Genomic DNA, 16255 nt, shown 5'->3' with positions numbered 1-16255 from the left:
GTAGAACATCAGGTTCAAAGCAATTGTACTGACTGTTTCGTGGAACATAAAAGAAGATATTTTGAGAAACGTCTCAATGGCTTTGTGTTGAAACAATGGACCTCAATGGGGTTCAGTGTTGTTTGGTTACCAACTTCTTCAAAAACCTTCTTTTGTGTTCAGTTTGACATGTTGAGAATATTTTCTGGAACACAAACTTAGCATGACAGGCTGTTACTATAATAAACTCAGCAAAAAAAGAAACGTCCCTTTTTCAGGACTGTGTATTTGAACAATAATGTTGTAAAAATCCAAATAACTTTACAGATCTTCAATGTAAAGGGTTCAAACAATGTTTTCCATGCATGTTCAAATAACCATAATCAATTAATTAACATGCACCAGTGGAATGGTCGTTAAGACCTTAACAGCTTACAGAGAGTAGGCATTTAAGGTCACAGTTCTAAAAACGCAGGACACTAAAGAGACTTGTCTACCGACTGTGAAAAACACCCAAAGAAAGATGCCCAGGGTCCCTGCTTGTGCATTAGGCATGCTGCAGGGAGGCATGAAGACTGCTGATGTGGCTAAGGCAATAAATTGCCATGTCCGCACTGTGAGACGCCTAAGACCGCGCTACAGGGAGACAGGAAGGACCGCTGATCATCCTCGCAGTGGAAGACCACGTGTAACAACACCTGCACAGGATCGGTAGATCCGAATATCACACCTTCGTGACAGGTACAGGATGGCCACAACCACTGCCCGAGTCACACCAGGAACACACAATCCCTCCATCAGTGCTCAGACTGTCCGCAATAGGCTGAGAGAGGCTGGACTGAGGGCTTGTAGGCCTGTTGTAAGGCAGGTCCTTACCAGACATCACCAGCAACAACGCCGCCTATGGGCACAAACCCACCTTCGCTGGACCAGACAGGAGTGGCAAAAAGTGCTCTTCACTGCTGAGTCACGGTTTTGTCTCACCAGGGGTGATGGACGGATTCGTGTTTATCGTCGAAGGAATGAGCGTTACACCGAGGCCTGTTCCCTGGAGCGGGATCGATTTGGAGGTGGGGTGTCCGTCATGGTCTGGGGCGTATATCACATCACCATCGGACTGAGCTTGTTGTCATTGCAGGCAATCTCAATGCGGTACAGGGAAGACATCCTCCTCCATCACATGAAACCCTTTATGCATGCTCATCCGGACATGATCCTCCAGCAGGACAATGCCACCAGCCATACTGCTCGTTCTGTGCGTGAGTTTCTGCATGACAGCAATGTCAGTGTTCTGCCATGGCCAGCGAAGAGCCCGGATCTCAATCCCATTGAGCACGTCTGGGACCAGTTGGATCGCAGGGTGAGGGTTAGGGCCATCCCCCCCAGAAATGTCCAGGAACTTGCAAGTGCCTTGGTGGAAGAGTGGGGTAACATCTCACAGCAAGAACTGACAAATCTGGTCCAGTCCATGAGGAGGAGATGCACTGCAGTACTTCAAGCAGCTGGTGGCCACACCAGATACAGACTGGTACTTTTGATTTTGAGCCCACCTTCATTCAGGGACACATTATTCTATTTCTGTTAGTCACATGTCTGTGAAACATTTTTAGTTTATGTCTTATGGTGTTGACTCTTTAGTGTTCATACAAATATTTACACATATTAAGTTTACTGAAAGTAAAAACAGTTGAAAGTCAGGACGTTTCTTTTTTTGCTGAGTTTATATTATAATGTATAGTGATATGTTTGTGGAGTTTTGTTTTGTTTTCACATACGATTGGATACAGTATTTCTAACAATATCAAAATATGTATGGGTAAAAATAATGTGCGTCTAGATTCAATTTGCTGCTTTTCATGGCTCACCTGCAGAATATGACCTTTAGTTTGGCTGATGCAAATAGGGGAAATTATCATGAGCAAGTCTTTATTCTTTCATGTCAACTTTCATGTCCACAATTGATATCAAGCATTTTTTTTTGTGTGTGTCAGAACACGTCACATCTGAAAGCATTGGTTCTTGTGTATTTATTTTGAGGGATTGAACAATTGTACAACTGCAAAACATTCTGTTTGTCTGTCTTTGAATGTGAAACCCACACATTTTTAAATCGACTAGAAAGTGGGTTCTCTGAACAACTAGTTGATTTTAAGGAAGTCCTTTATATTGTATGTAGGTTGATTTAGGGTCATCAGACATCAATTAGACACATTTCTTGGGGGGGGGGTTTGGTGTATAAACCGCTGTAGCACAAGAAATGGAACAGGATGCCGAAGTCTCGAGAGACATTAAAAAAAAATTGTCTGTCTGAGAGTTGAAAGTAAAAAGAGTTGGACTCTTCATCACGTGCAGTTTTCTTTCAAGATTTTATGTCACATATACAAGGATAAGAAGAGTTAATTTGCAAAAAATTACGGATAAATGTTCAAAAAACATTTTATTGTACATTCCAAGTAATATCACTCAAACTGCAGTTGAGTTGTTTTGAATAAGTAATAATAAATAAATGAAAATAAACACACAATGAAACACAAACTAAATATGCTAAAACAATAAAAACATGAATTATTAAAATGAATAAAAACAGAGTTAATCATAAACCATAGTGAAATGTTGTTTTGGTGATCCGGTAATAGATTCAAACTGCAAACTTTTAAAGAAAATACATTAAAAAAGGCAGTATAAATAAAAAAAGATTGAATTAAAGATTAAAATGAAGTGGAAACATAAAAAGTTGGTCTTCTTCATGGAACAACGTTTTAGGAAATTGTTTAATTCAAGCTGAATTCCGATGCTCTCCGGACGTTGTCCTCTAAAGAAGACCGGACGAGTGTTTTTCATCTGTCAAGGATGGATTCACCTCCAAACTGACCCATCACCCCATCTTCCAGTGGAGTAGACATAACCTGGCAGGCTTCACTAGTGTCAGGGCCTAGACCCAGACCCCCTCCAGCTCCAAACGCTGTACATCCATTGGTTCCCTGGCCCCTTCCCCCTGCACCCACCAATCAGAGCTCTCTCAATGACACCTAGAGGAGGAAGTGGGCTCTCACCCCACCCCTCGCCTCCCTCTCCTAGCAACAGGCCATTTTTCTGACCGCGTTCAGCCGTCTATAACAGTGATGACTTACGTGCAAGTGCAGTTTTTTTGTGTTAAGATTGGTTTTCATATCTTTATGTGACATTGATGGAAGGATTGTTGTTGTTCGAGATTGATATAAGACAGATAAATCGGCTACTGCTGAGAAACAAAACCAAGATCACGTGGGCAACACAAAGCACGTGTCAATAACAGTGAAGGAAGACGTATTCAGCATGAAGGTATATATACACAGTGTTCTTGGAACTGAGGTATCTGATAACCACTGAACCCAAACTGCTTCAATTCATGTCACATGTTTCTAGTGGTAACTGGTCACATGATGATAGAAAAGACGTTATGATTTTCCCCAGTTTCATGCGGCTTTTCTCACTCCTCATGAATGTTTTTACCAGCGTTTGCAAACTATCTCAGGACAGAGATTTAAGATCCCAAATGTACAAGAATCAGTCTAAACACAGACTTAAGCCCTATTCAGACAGTCTTTGTTTCTCATGAGGACGTCTGTGAAAAAAAAAAGTGCATTTCTCCTCAGTCATAAAACTGATGTGTTCAGGTGTGAGTTTGTAACCCTGTGAACCCGGAAAATGCACTTCGCACGTGTTTAGTCACGTGATATGACAATTTGTGCGTATATAATAATAATAATTGAATAAAATCCCCATTTCAAATGTTTTCGTTCTTTTTGTTCTTATCATCTGCCACTCTCTGTATTGGAGCAGCGACCTTTATCTACCGGTCAAGTTATATGATTTGTGTATGTGTGTGAACATGTTGCGTGTGCACCCTTGTCTCATCTACGTGATCACTTTTTTATTCATAACAGCCGAACCTTTTGAAACTGTCATTTACGGTCATCAAACCATTCAAAACTGTAAAATATCTTTCTTGTACATTCCTATGAGCAACAATTACCGTCCGGATGGGGCTACAGGCAGAATTCAAACTAGCAATGAGCCAATATGAAAGTCAGATGGTGTGACATTGACCAATCAAATAACTCATCAGCTTAACGATCATATATTGGATCAATAGCCTTATGACTTTTTAATCAACATACAGAACAAAGTTATAGATATTATTATTTTATCAGTACATAAGAACTAAAGTAAAAGACCCATTGAGATGTGTGTATATATATATACTGTACATTTTATGAAGTTTTTATTTTATTCTCACCGAGTGTCTGGCTTTGCTTGGAAAAACAGTGCGTAACACAAGTAAAAAATGTTAGACGTCGCTTCATATTGGCTTTTTTACTTTGAAAATATATCATCTTGCTTTATTTATAAGCTATAGCAAAACAGCTCGACTGTGAAGCCCTGGCATCAGTATCTTGTCCTTTTTCAAGACATTAAACCAAAGGCAGCCAGTGAAACAACAGCCATCACTTTTTCCATTTTGTAAAGTTGAGGGCCCACCAGGAAAGAAACTGCTTCATATAACATGGATTGGATAAATGGCTTATTCCCTGGGACCCTCACAGTTATAATTCCACACCGGTAGATCAGAAATGTTCTCTTAATGTTGTAAAGTTCACTGGTTTCTAGAAAGAGGCCATCGGGTTTAACCCAATGTCACTTCAGTATTAGCCACAGGTTGACGTCATTTCCATTAACTGCAGTAAAACCGCTGTTAAATGTTTTGTTATTTGATTGCAGGTCTAAGATATGGCTTGTTTGTTTCTTTATATAATATTATGGCCGAACTGTGAAACCTAAGCGATAGTTCTGTGAAACATAAAAAAGATATTTTGAGAAATGTGTCCATACAATGGAAGACAAAATACATAAGCCAAAATGATTTAATTTTCATTTTTGGGTCTGCTATCCCTTTAAATACTATTCTGGATTAAAGCATGTGCCCGAAAATGTACTTGAAATGTATGTGCACTACCATTGAACAGTTTAGGATCAGTCGACTTAATGTTTTATGATTTTGTGAATACCCGGTTCATCACCAGCACTTGTTCCCGGACATTATAATTTACAAATAATATAAAATCCCCCCTCTTATCTAAAGCATTATTATTGCTGGCCAGCCTTCGTTTTATTTTCTCCGTAATTATTGAATCATGTCAGCTCGACGTCCCTTGAGTTTCAAACGCAAGCTGTAGAAAAATTAGTCATTGCTTCCGCATGACGAGTGGGATCTATTAGCGCACGCTAGCCCGTAGAGCATGAGTGTGCCCGGTCCACATGGGACCCTCGGTTTCAGCGGTACTCGCACGCATGCGTACGCACATTCATCCATGACACTGTGGCATTAGTCACGCTTTATAAGGTCACACATAAAGATACTCACGGCGCTTCTGGGCTACGCCAACAGATGCGAACATGTTTATGGGTCTGCTTTGCATTCTGTATATGATTTCCTGTTAATTTACATTACGTGGAGGTCACTTGTGACAGCGAGGCAACCGGCTGGTTCGGTGTGATGGCAACTTGCTGACCCGCCTGACCTTGCTTAGGCACAGCCTGTGGCGGCGCTAGGAAGCATTAGCACAGTCAAAGCTAGCTTCTGGCCTTCGCTCAATGTCACAGCGTTCAGGGTCTCTGTTCCAATATATTTCTGTTCCGGTCCTCTTTGTATTCTACGTAGATTTTAATGGTTTAGTGTATGAAATTACCTGACTGTGGTAAATTGTACACTTGTGTCTGTGAGGGTTTACAATTCCTTTTTAACTCGTTGTGTTTCTCTCTTGCAGGTATTTCAGTAACAAAGAAGACACACACTTGTGAGTAAAAACATTTTTTTGCTATTATGTGTGTTGTGCAACACTGTGTAATCGCATCGCAGTTTGTTTTGATCAACGTAATCGGAATCAAAACAATTTTAAGCCGAAAGACTTTGTGGGTGCAGTATTATGAATTTCAAATATATATATTTATTAAAACCTTATATTTTATTAATATACAAGTTATTATTTTTCTATTATATTAGTTTATATTTAATACATTATTTTAGGTTTTAAATAAATCATTTAAGATGCAAATGATTGCTGTATTGTTTGTTTTTAGGTGGAGTTATAGCCTAATAATAATAATATTATTTGTATTTATTTTTTGCGGTGTCCGTTTTTAGGTGGAATATTACAGTATGTTTTGATTTGTGACATTTTTTGTTTTCAGAAAGAGTATTTTTTTGCATCATGTTTATGGTTAATTTTCGTTTTGTTGTGTTGTTTTCGTTTTTTTTGGAGCATTACGTTTTTGCCTCGCGCTTGGGTGGAATATTACATCATTTTGTTGCTTTACTTATTTTTTAGCTGAAGTTTTATGTTGTTTTGTTTAAGGTGAAATAAGATTTTTAGTTTTGTTACGATTTTTAATTATGGGTTTAATTTTTGATATTTGAAGTTCACTTTCAATTTCTTATCAGTAACAGCTTGTTAGTATAAACAGAGAACGTACTGGTTGTATTTTGACACAGATAAAGCCAAGAACGTGCTATACCTTATGCTCTGCTCGCATTTTGAAAACAAGGATGCGGTGAGGTTAAAGGCGTTCCTTTTGCTAGGTCTGTAATAGAGATAAAGATAAGCTGTGAGGGGAAACTTGTAGAATCATTGGCAAGTGGACTACATGACCTTTTGAGACTGAGTGCATCCTTTAGAATACGCTTATCATGTGACTTCATCTCAGTTGCATCTTTTGTTGAGGTTGTAGTTTGCTTCAATTTCACACTGTGAACTTGGAAAGATGTCTTTAAAAGTTGTCCTTTTGTCAATGATTGAAAAGACACTTGAATTCGCGAGAGGTGTATGGTTTACCCAATCTAATACAAATTTATTCACAAATTCACACAGATTTGAAATGATTATATGATGTTGCATTTTTCAATTTCGAGTGCCCTGTCCCTTTAAGTTCGTAACGTTCGCCAATCAGAGATCATCTTGTTATTTTATATGGAAATACCAAGACTCTTTCATGTGTTCGCTTGACTTTTTGAAAGGCTTCAGAATTAGCCGGTTGTAGCCGTCTTCTCCATTCAGCGAGCGTAAAGGTGGATCCTCCGGCCTTTCATCCCGTCTTTCAGGGTTCCTCTGCTATCTTAATTACACCGATGATCGCTTCTCCTTAACAGAATATGGCGAAATCAAAGAGCGTTTCAAGTGAGAGGGTTCAAAGCCGCGGACGCATGCCGGACTTCACTATTTAATCTCAATGAAAGAAATGCTAATGATGCGTGTCAGAATAAAAGAGAGAAGGAACGTTGGAGTGAATGAGCAGGAGATTGAACTGTGGAGACGACACGCGGGGGTGAGGGACCGGGTCAGAGGGGTGCTGTTTGACAGGGAGAGGGTTCGAAAGATGGATAATGGATAGAGGAGGTGTCCTGCCAGTCCTTTTTATTGCTCCTTATTACTTTTATGTTATTTTGCTAATTAATTTTGCTGGTTGAATCGGAAGTCGCCTCAGATTTATGTTGGAAATATATATTCCTATTCTTTTGGTGCATTATTCACCACTGCACATTATCTAAACATTTTTTGCCTTGCTAATGTTTATTAATATTGTATTTTTTTGGCTACCGTTATCAAGGTGAAGAGCATCTTGCAACTGCTATTTTTCATGAACCAATAACTTCCTGGTATTTAAAGGTTCGGGTCCTAAGTAGCATTTTTTGTTGTATCATTTTTATACAATTTTTCCACTGAATGTTGCATTATGGAATTAAAATGGTTAGCAAATTCTCTCTCATGACCACTTTTAGTGAAGGGAACAGGTGGATCTTGCTCCAAGTTCATAGGCATGTTGCATGTTTTGGGGGGTTTCAACAAGGCCCCATGTGTACTGTGGCCATAATGAATTTATTAAAGCAACTGAAATGAAGCGTGATGTTACTCGTGCTAATACGTGCACTATGACCCACAAACATTTTCGCACATTATCCATAAGCACGCACTTTGGGTTTGAGGCGGAAAATCTCAAAAAGTATGAACTGAAACTCGGCTGTATCAGATAACAGAACCTTTAGCATGGAGAAAAGCAACATGATGATGAAACATGATTGTTCATGATGATATCTTGTGAGTATTAGAGACGTGCACACCTGCTCTGTATGAGATGTGTTCTAGGAGTTTACAACGGATGCAATTTTAGTTTAGACAACTGAAGCATCGAATACATTTTAAGACATTACAATCAACAATGACATTTTTTCTATTTATTTTATATAAGCATATACTGTAAGTATTGTTAAGTCATATCTAATAGAGTAAGTAAATAAGGTCATTTAAATCAGTGTTTCTCAAACTTTTTCATCGTTAGATCCCCTTTGTGTGGGGTGCATCGCTTTGCGCCCCCCCCCAAATAAAGTCTTTAAATCTTAAACATAGAATTTTAATTAAACCAAAAACATATTCAGTCAAACAATGCTGGAACATCAGTTCTTTCGGTTGGTGGTCTTTCTCTGATGTTCTACTGCATACAATTTAGGATACATTTCTAGATTTCATAAAAAGCCACAAAACCGGTGTCCCCCTGGATCCATCTTGGCCGCCCCCAGTTTGAGAAACACTAATTTAAGTAAAAAAAATATATACAAATTAAGGATTAAAAGGACATTTTTACGTTTGCATTTTCGGCCCCCCCAACAAACTGGTTTCAGTTTTGGCAAATAATTTTTATACTGGTGTATCACCAATTGCCCCACCCCAGCAATCTTCCCCCCACACTCTCTCTACAGATCCTCAACTACCCACACGCACCACACACACACACCACACGGACTCATCAACCCCATCTCTCTACTCCTGCCTGAACCATCAAAACCATGGAAGAGGGCCGCCAGTCCCCTCATCAATATAAATTACAGGGCAGCTGTTGGCTAGCAGTCACTTACTGGCTCCCTCTCGGCCTCCCCCGGCTGCACGCTCAGCCCTTAATAAGCCCCAGCACTTTCTGGAAGAGAATAGATACTTCAGTTGTCTTTTTATGACTTACCGTTATGACAGTCTTTTCTGACCAGTTCAACACCATAGAGACAAAGTGTTGAATGTTGAATTAATTGGTCGATGAACACAGTTTTTGGTTGGATGGGATAATAATAATATCTACTTGGGAAATAGTTTGAGAAACTGAAATGTGAAGTGTAAACAAGCATATCTGATCGCTAAAATGAAATATGGAGGCACGTCAAATATCATTGGTTCTCGTGTCTTGTGTTTGGTCGTCATATGCGCGTTTCATCAAAATGACGGAACCGAGAACCAATGAGTTTTATGTATTTACATGCTCCTGTATTTGTTTGTGTTCGACTGAAGATAGATGACAGGAGAGTGAATAAATCGTAAACTAGTTCTTTAATCGGTGTGGCTGAAATTTTGCTCGATCGCTATTGCTTCAATAGAAAGAATGTGTTTGCATCAATGTGTTCTTTTTTACTAATATGTTATTTAAAACTATACATAATAATTGTATAGAAACATAAAATTCACAACACAACTCAACAGATCTCTTAAGCTTTGTTTGTGTGACTAGAATTGACTAAGTCACTGCGTCTTACATCATTTGAGAATGTGGCATAAACACAGACTCTTAAACTCTCCCCGCGGGCTCAGTTTTCGGCTCGGCTTCATGTATGCTTCTACTTTACGTTTGAACTTGACAGTTTTATGACCAGCCTTTTTATATAGTGCTACTGCAAGGCCCTGCGGTTGATTCTGGCAACAAACTCTTTTCCTTAGATCAACAGTGCTGTGAGAGGAATTACAAGAGCAGTAATTAAATACTTGCATGTCTCATGTAAAAAAATAAAAAGTCAGTCATGTTCCAATGGATATGAAGAAAAAATATACGTCCCATAAAAGATCTATAGGATTTGTTAGTGCAGAAGTATGTTTGGTTGAAATTAGCTCAGTTTTTGGAGGGGTGCTTTTCTTGGGTGATGCTTCTTTATAGATTCCTGATTCAATTAAAGTCTAAACAGTTTTTTTTCACCCAATGTGTCTTTCAGCAGTTTCAATTCGTAATTCACTTAGAAGAGTACAGCTGTCCTCAACAAGCCACAAGGTTTATATTTAAAGACATTTTTATTTATGCCACATTCTCAAATGATGTAGCTTTCCTGTAGCTCAGTGGTAAGAGCATTGTGTTAACAACGCAATGTTGTGGATTTGATAGCAGGGGATTGCACATACCTATGTATAAATGCATAGGATAATGCAATGTAAGTCGCTTTGGATAAAAGCGTCTGCCAAATGCATAAATATTAACGTAAATGTAGCACAAACTGTGCAGAAGTGGATGCGAACTTTTGTCACATTCTCACGCCAAAATATAAGCAGCAATATTATTTTACATATATTTTTTGCCACGTCATTATGATTATGTTTGTAAAGAGCTTAACAATTCGCATTTTAGAATATGTGATTTGTGTCCAGGATTCATACCAAGAGTCCAGTTACTCTTGACATGAGTTTTAACGTGTATGACAGGACGTGCTGATAAGATGCAGTATGTGATTACAGGCGGTAGACCAGAGTTGTACTTGTATCTGTATTTTCCAGCTCATATCTCACATGGTTGTATCACGGCCAGAGAAACGTCTGTCTCGCCAGGTCGTTCCAACTTGCAAAAAAGTCAGCAGATGGACTGCTTGATTATTGGTGTGCATTTAAAGGAGTAGTTCATTTCAAAATGCGCCCCCATTCACTTTTTACAGTCATTATTTTTCCAACTTCGGAAAGTCTATGGGGGCAAAAAACCACACGCAAGATTTCTCAGTAAAAGATTTATATATTAAAGGATTTTATAAGAATAAATCTCAGCAATTAACAATATACTATTTAACAATAATTGCACATTAACATGACACTTTTGTAGAATAGAACACAAAAACAACTCTATTCATCAAGAACAGTTTCACATTCAATAAATGCAATTTTACCAAAAGAAAACTGTATATGGAGTGGTTGGAAAGTCTTGGTGCCCCTGGGCACTTGCCCAATTGGCCATATGGACCCTATGTATATATATTTACACGTGTGTGTTAATTTCACACATATCGTAATTTTGTAAATAATCCAACACCCCTTAAAGTTTTGCCTTAAGAACCGCAATGGTCACTCATGCCTTATTTATTTTTATAAACATTTCAATTGGTATCACGATAATACAGGGATTGTAAATCATTTGGCCGCAAAAACAGTATAGTGAAAATCTGATATTGTGAAAGCTTTAAGGCAAAGACCCCAGGCAGTGTCTTAACCATCTCTGTTTTCTCTGTGTTAAGACTTTCTCCATTGGTTTCATTTGGGCATCCTTTCTGGTTTAAAAAGTCTTTAGTTTGAAGGAGTCGTCCAATGATTGGTTGCAAACTTTTTCAATTTTAAGGCAAGTGGTATTACAGGGAACACTTCATTGGACGTGTATTTCCACAAACCCCTAAGTGCAAGATGAGTCGTTAATATTTTGGGTCCATATTCAAGAAAGAAAATCAGTTCATATTAATTGTGTATGCTTATAGTTAGTTTTGGGACTAAACTAGAGATACTGTACCCTTCAATTCACAAAACACTCTTCAGGGTGACAGACCATCTCATGTAAACGCCTCATGTCTTGGCGAACACCAACTAATAAACACACAATCTACTCGGGCGCATATGGAAATCTGCCTAGATTTATGTGATATTCCAAACTTGTCAGAAGCTCGGGGTATGAAGCGCCGAAGATAAATGGGCTGTGTATTACGCTGTGGTTTGTTATTCCATCGAGAATTATTCTCTCCTAACGCATTGTTCTGCCGTGCTGCTGTTAGTCATGGATGACAGGTATTGAGCAAATGAAGTATTTGCTTGTTTAGGGCCGCGCAGAGAGAGCGACAGCTGTAGCGGAGCATCAGAGGAGCCCGTCTGAGTCCCACTCAGGGTAGTCATGACCGCAGGGACGCCGAGTCATTGATTCACCGCCTTCGAGAGAGAGAGAGGGTGCGAGAGAGATAGATTGATTGAAATGGAGCAGAATGGATAAGGAATGAGAGAGAGAGGGCTGGAGAGAAAGCTTATCTGTCTCCATAGACAGGACAGGCTGTGTCAGTGTTTATTGAGAAGTATGGTGTAACACCTGCTAGTTCATTTGTTTACCGCCCCGTAAGGCGCTGAGAGAGACGCAGAGAATCAACCTTGCTAATCTCAATCAAACGATTAAGACGTTATGGCCGACCTTGTTGAAATATTAACAAAGTTAAAAAAACTTGAATGAGCAGTTATGTTGCCACCCCGAGCGAACAGCCAACTGCGCAAAGCATAAACAGTTCTCATTCATGATTAAATAAACGTGGTTTTCTCAACTTCCTTTTCTTTCCTGTTTTATGATGTTTTTTTATGAATTGTGGCGAGGTCGCATGTTGGATCTTGGACGAGAGCCGTCCACGGCTAATCTAACACTGCAGGGATTTATTAAACATAATCATTCCGTACGCTGCCAATAATATATCCCAGCAGCGGTCCGACATATTTCACTTGCCTGCTAAAACATAAACGCTAGCTGTACGGTATTGCTTTGGAAAAGCTTTTTGTTTAAATACATTTAATCATCTTGGCTTGTTTCGCATTCTCGCAGAGAGGACCTCATACGAAGATGTCATGCCCGAACTGTGTCTGTTCACCAGATGAAGGCTTGAAAAGTTTAGTCATGAGATTTAAGAGCGACTCGGGTAAAAAGAGACGCTACAAGTCATCTTGCTTTAACCTTCAACATCTTGTTTTTCTAAAGTCTGACATATGGAAAAGATTTGTAATATGTCACCTATAAGGAGAAGTAACAGCCACAGTGCGTCACGCTATATTTTTTTGTCACGGCAGTTGGCTAAGTGCTTGGTAAATGAAGTGAACACAAGCGCGTCAGGAGAGACCGTTTTGAATGGACGGCGTATCCCAGGAGTGCGCTTTCTGACGAAGCGATTTCGCTCTCAGCATGCCTCAGAAACTCGAGTTTTTTCAGCCTCAAACAACAAGAGATGCTCGGCGGAGAGACGGTCGGCGGAAAAAAAGGCAGTGCATTCAAATTGACACTCTCCAATTTTAACAATAGATTATGTCTCATCTTTTTCCATTTGTTTGTGCCATAGAAAGAATATTTTCCTTTTGGACACTTTGCTTTAATCCATAATAGCCTGTCATTATTTATCAGAAATAGGTCAGTATATTCACAACAGAGAAGGATGGGCCGCTTCAGTAAAAAGGAAATCAATAGAGACATCTATTTGTCATAAACCAGGACAGCATGATTTTTATCCTTTTCTTCTCTTCCCCTCTATACTTTTTCTTCCATCTACACAATATGACAGCACCTCATTTTTCAGCCAAAGCATTACGGTCAGACATTTCGCCGAATTGCAAATGGGCCTTAGTGAATGCACGTCTTTGCATAAGTTGTATAAATTGAAGGGTTTTTTTTGCTCTCTCATCACCTCCTTTAGTTGAGTGTGCCTGAATGGAAGAGGTTTGTCGTGATGGCTACTTTTCTGTTCTCTTTGACCGGGCTGGGGTCTGGCATGTGCTTGTTATAGAAGTGGTCAAGCAAGGATGTGTCCTCGGCCCCCTTTCAGTTTCTTTGTAGTCGGTTAATCTGTTTCTTTCCCTCTGTGGCTGGTATGCTTTGTGCACGCCACGCTTCCTCGGCTTCGTCAGCTCCTCTCCGGCTGCCCTGGTTCTTTGTGCGTCCCTCTGAACCTCAAAGGCCTTGTTGTGACGAGACGTCAGTAAGGAAAAACATCAGCGAGTGACATGTGTCTTGCACACAAAGCTTGTTGCGGTTGGAATACGGAGCTCCATCTGCTAAAGTGGATTATTCCTTGAGTGGCAGTGGACAGGTGTGCTTGCGTTGGCACGGACAGGTTGTGTGGTTGAAGGAGGTCCGGACCGCTTGGGAAGTGTGCAAGGGGTCAAGGTTTGTCTGATACATATCCTACTGAAGGATGCCATAGATACACCATACGACAAGCATCTTTATCAATTCGATAGGTTCATTTTTGAAAGGAAAATGTAAATCGTGAAAATTGTATTATATTTTGACAGTGGACATGCATTATATTTTTTGATGAACATTCCAACCGATAACTTCCCCAAAACCTTCTTGGCACCAGTAAGGGTAAGGCAGCCATGCCACTCTGTGAAGTGGTACAGCCTTGCGCGTGCTAACGCCGGTTATCCGTCACTTTCTACTTTCTCTGTGTCTCATCACTTCCTATTCACGCAGTGGCAGACAAGTGCAGTGTGTCAGCATGAAATGAGGGCTTTGATTCATGGGGCAGGACAGACATGGAGGTCATCTGGTTCTGGCAGATATGAACGCTACTGATGGAGACTGACTGCTGATGTTTAAGATGGTGCTGATGAAATGTCCTTGCGCCATCATTAGCTTCCTCTCCGGTCTGGTGCATGAGCAGACGCGTACACACACACACACGCACACACAAACAGACAGAAGAAACACGTCTTGTCTTCTGGAAAGGGACCTTTGTCTAAACAGCATATGGTGTGCTCCACATTGCAGCTTGTTCTGACCGAGACCTGCCTACTTAGACATGAGATGATTGATCGACATGTAAAGCAATTTGTCAGTTTTTCTTCCCATGGGTTCATGTTAAATAGATTGTTTATACAATAATTGAAAAAAAACGTTGGTGAGGCAGTTTGTATAAACGCTATATAAAAATACACAATGTGTATAGACCAGAATTTCTCCTGGTAGGTTTTTTGCAGAGTTAAGCAACAGACGAAAAGAAATAATAAGCTCATCTGGCAGCCTCCACCTTAAGAATTATGCTTCTTCACAAACCATCTTTATTATGTGATTTACAATGGCAATAACTGTAAAAGTGCAGAGACAATTATGCACTGCTAGAATAATGAGAACTATAATTATCGTGTAAAACTTCTGTATGTGAATTATTCAGTCGTAATTTTGTTGAATAAACCATGCAAAAGACTGTGATTTTCAGAGAAATCATTCTTTTGAATTAGAGATACTTTCAGAACATTTGGGAAACCGCTTTATAGCGAGAACAGACTACAGAGGCTTCTGTTCTTTAAGTGAACAGAGCTGTTTGTTCCAGAAGTCCTTTGGTCTGTATGAACGATTCTATTTAATCTCATATTTAGAAGTTAGCCTGTTACAAAAAGTGTATTTGAGTCACTACAGGGCGGCCACAGAGTGAGTCAACAGATATAACTCTTTTTCACTTGTGTACTTCCCCAACAAAAGTGATGGTTGAATCAAAAATGAATATTCTGTCTTCATTGACTGTTTTGTTTCAAAACTTAAAGGGGTCATATGGCGCGAATACGTGTTTTTCTGTGTCTTAGGTGTGTTTTAAGTTGAACATGCATGCATTAGACTCATAAAATTGCTGAGTATCGGAACAAAAGATGCATTCTATCTAAAAGCAATTGCTCCCCCAGACCTGCCTGAAACGCCTTGTGTAACCACACCCCGGTGAATGTACGTCACTTCGTAGCATGATTAAACTAAGACAGCCTAAATCTAAGCACAAGTGAAGTGGATGTACTTGTTAATATCATCGTATTATCACTGCCGCAGCTACGTCGCGGAGACGCTGTGTGTCTCATGGCGAAAAGAAAGACTCTTTGTTTTCCCTGCCAAAAGACGAGACAACTAAAAACGAATGGTTACATTTTATTAACAACACTGTTCCAGAAAAGTACAATACGAATGTTCAAGTTTGTAAAGGGCATTACACCTGAAGATCAAGACTGGCGGTGCACGAAAGCTTTGGTTTATTTTTTAACTGTTTAACATCATATTTTTTTTGTGAAACCATACAAATCCTTTACATCCTGCTCAAGTTGCGTAGATGAAGTTCATGTATCGGCTTGATCATCTTCATTTTCCATATCAGATTAGGGCTGGAATTGATATGAGGAAGTACCGATGACATTTTTTGACCCATGAGCACCTGTCAGTACAATTGCTTTGGAACTTGATGTTCCGAATATGGTAAGAGGAGTTACATTTCCATGACACGGTCGCGGTATTCGACCAATCACTACGCACTGGTTAACTGGCCAATCATAGCACACCTCGCTTTTCAGAGCGATGAGCTTTGTAAAAAATCAGCGCGTTTCAGAGAGGCGGGAAAAAGATGAAATACAAACATGCACGTTGTGTGGAAAATACAGCGTTTTTGAACCTTTAATCGTGTATACAC

The 16255-nt window shown here is 39.6% G+C and overlaps 1 protein-coding gene across 1 annotated transcript in view; it reads left to right on the top strand.

Annotated features, from left to right (window-relative positions):
• The window catches only part of roraa (RAR-related orphan receptor A, paralog a), a 267139-nt gene that overhangs the window by 175414 nt on the left and 75470 nt on the right, over positions 1–16255 (top strand). Inside the window, exon 2 of the mRNA XM_056739458.1 lies at positions 5787–5816. Within this exon, the coding sequence (XP_056595436.1) occupies positions 5787–5816 (30 nt within the window). The remainder of the gene's footprint in view (positions 1–5786; positions 5817–16255) is intronic.

This window comes from Triplophysa dalaica, chromosome 24, assembly GCF_015846415.1.
Source record: "Triplophysa dalaica isolate WHDGS20190420 chromosome 24, ASM1584641v1, whole genome shotgun sequence".
In the NCBI taxonomy this organism is placed as follows: Eukaryota; Metazoa; Chordata; class Actinopteri; order Cypriniformes; family Nemacheilidae; genus Triplophysa; species Triplophysa dalaica.
This window is presented reverse-complemented; position numbering and strand designations above follow the sequence as displayed.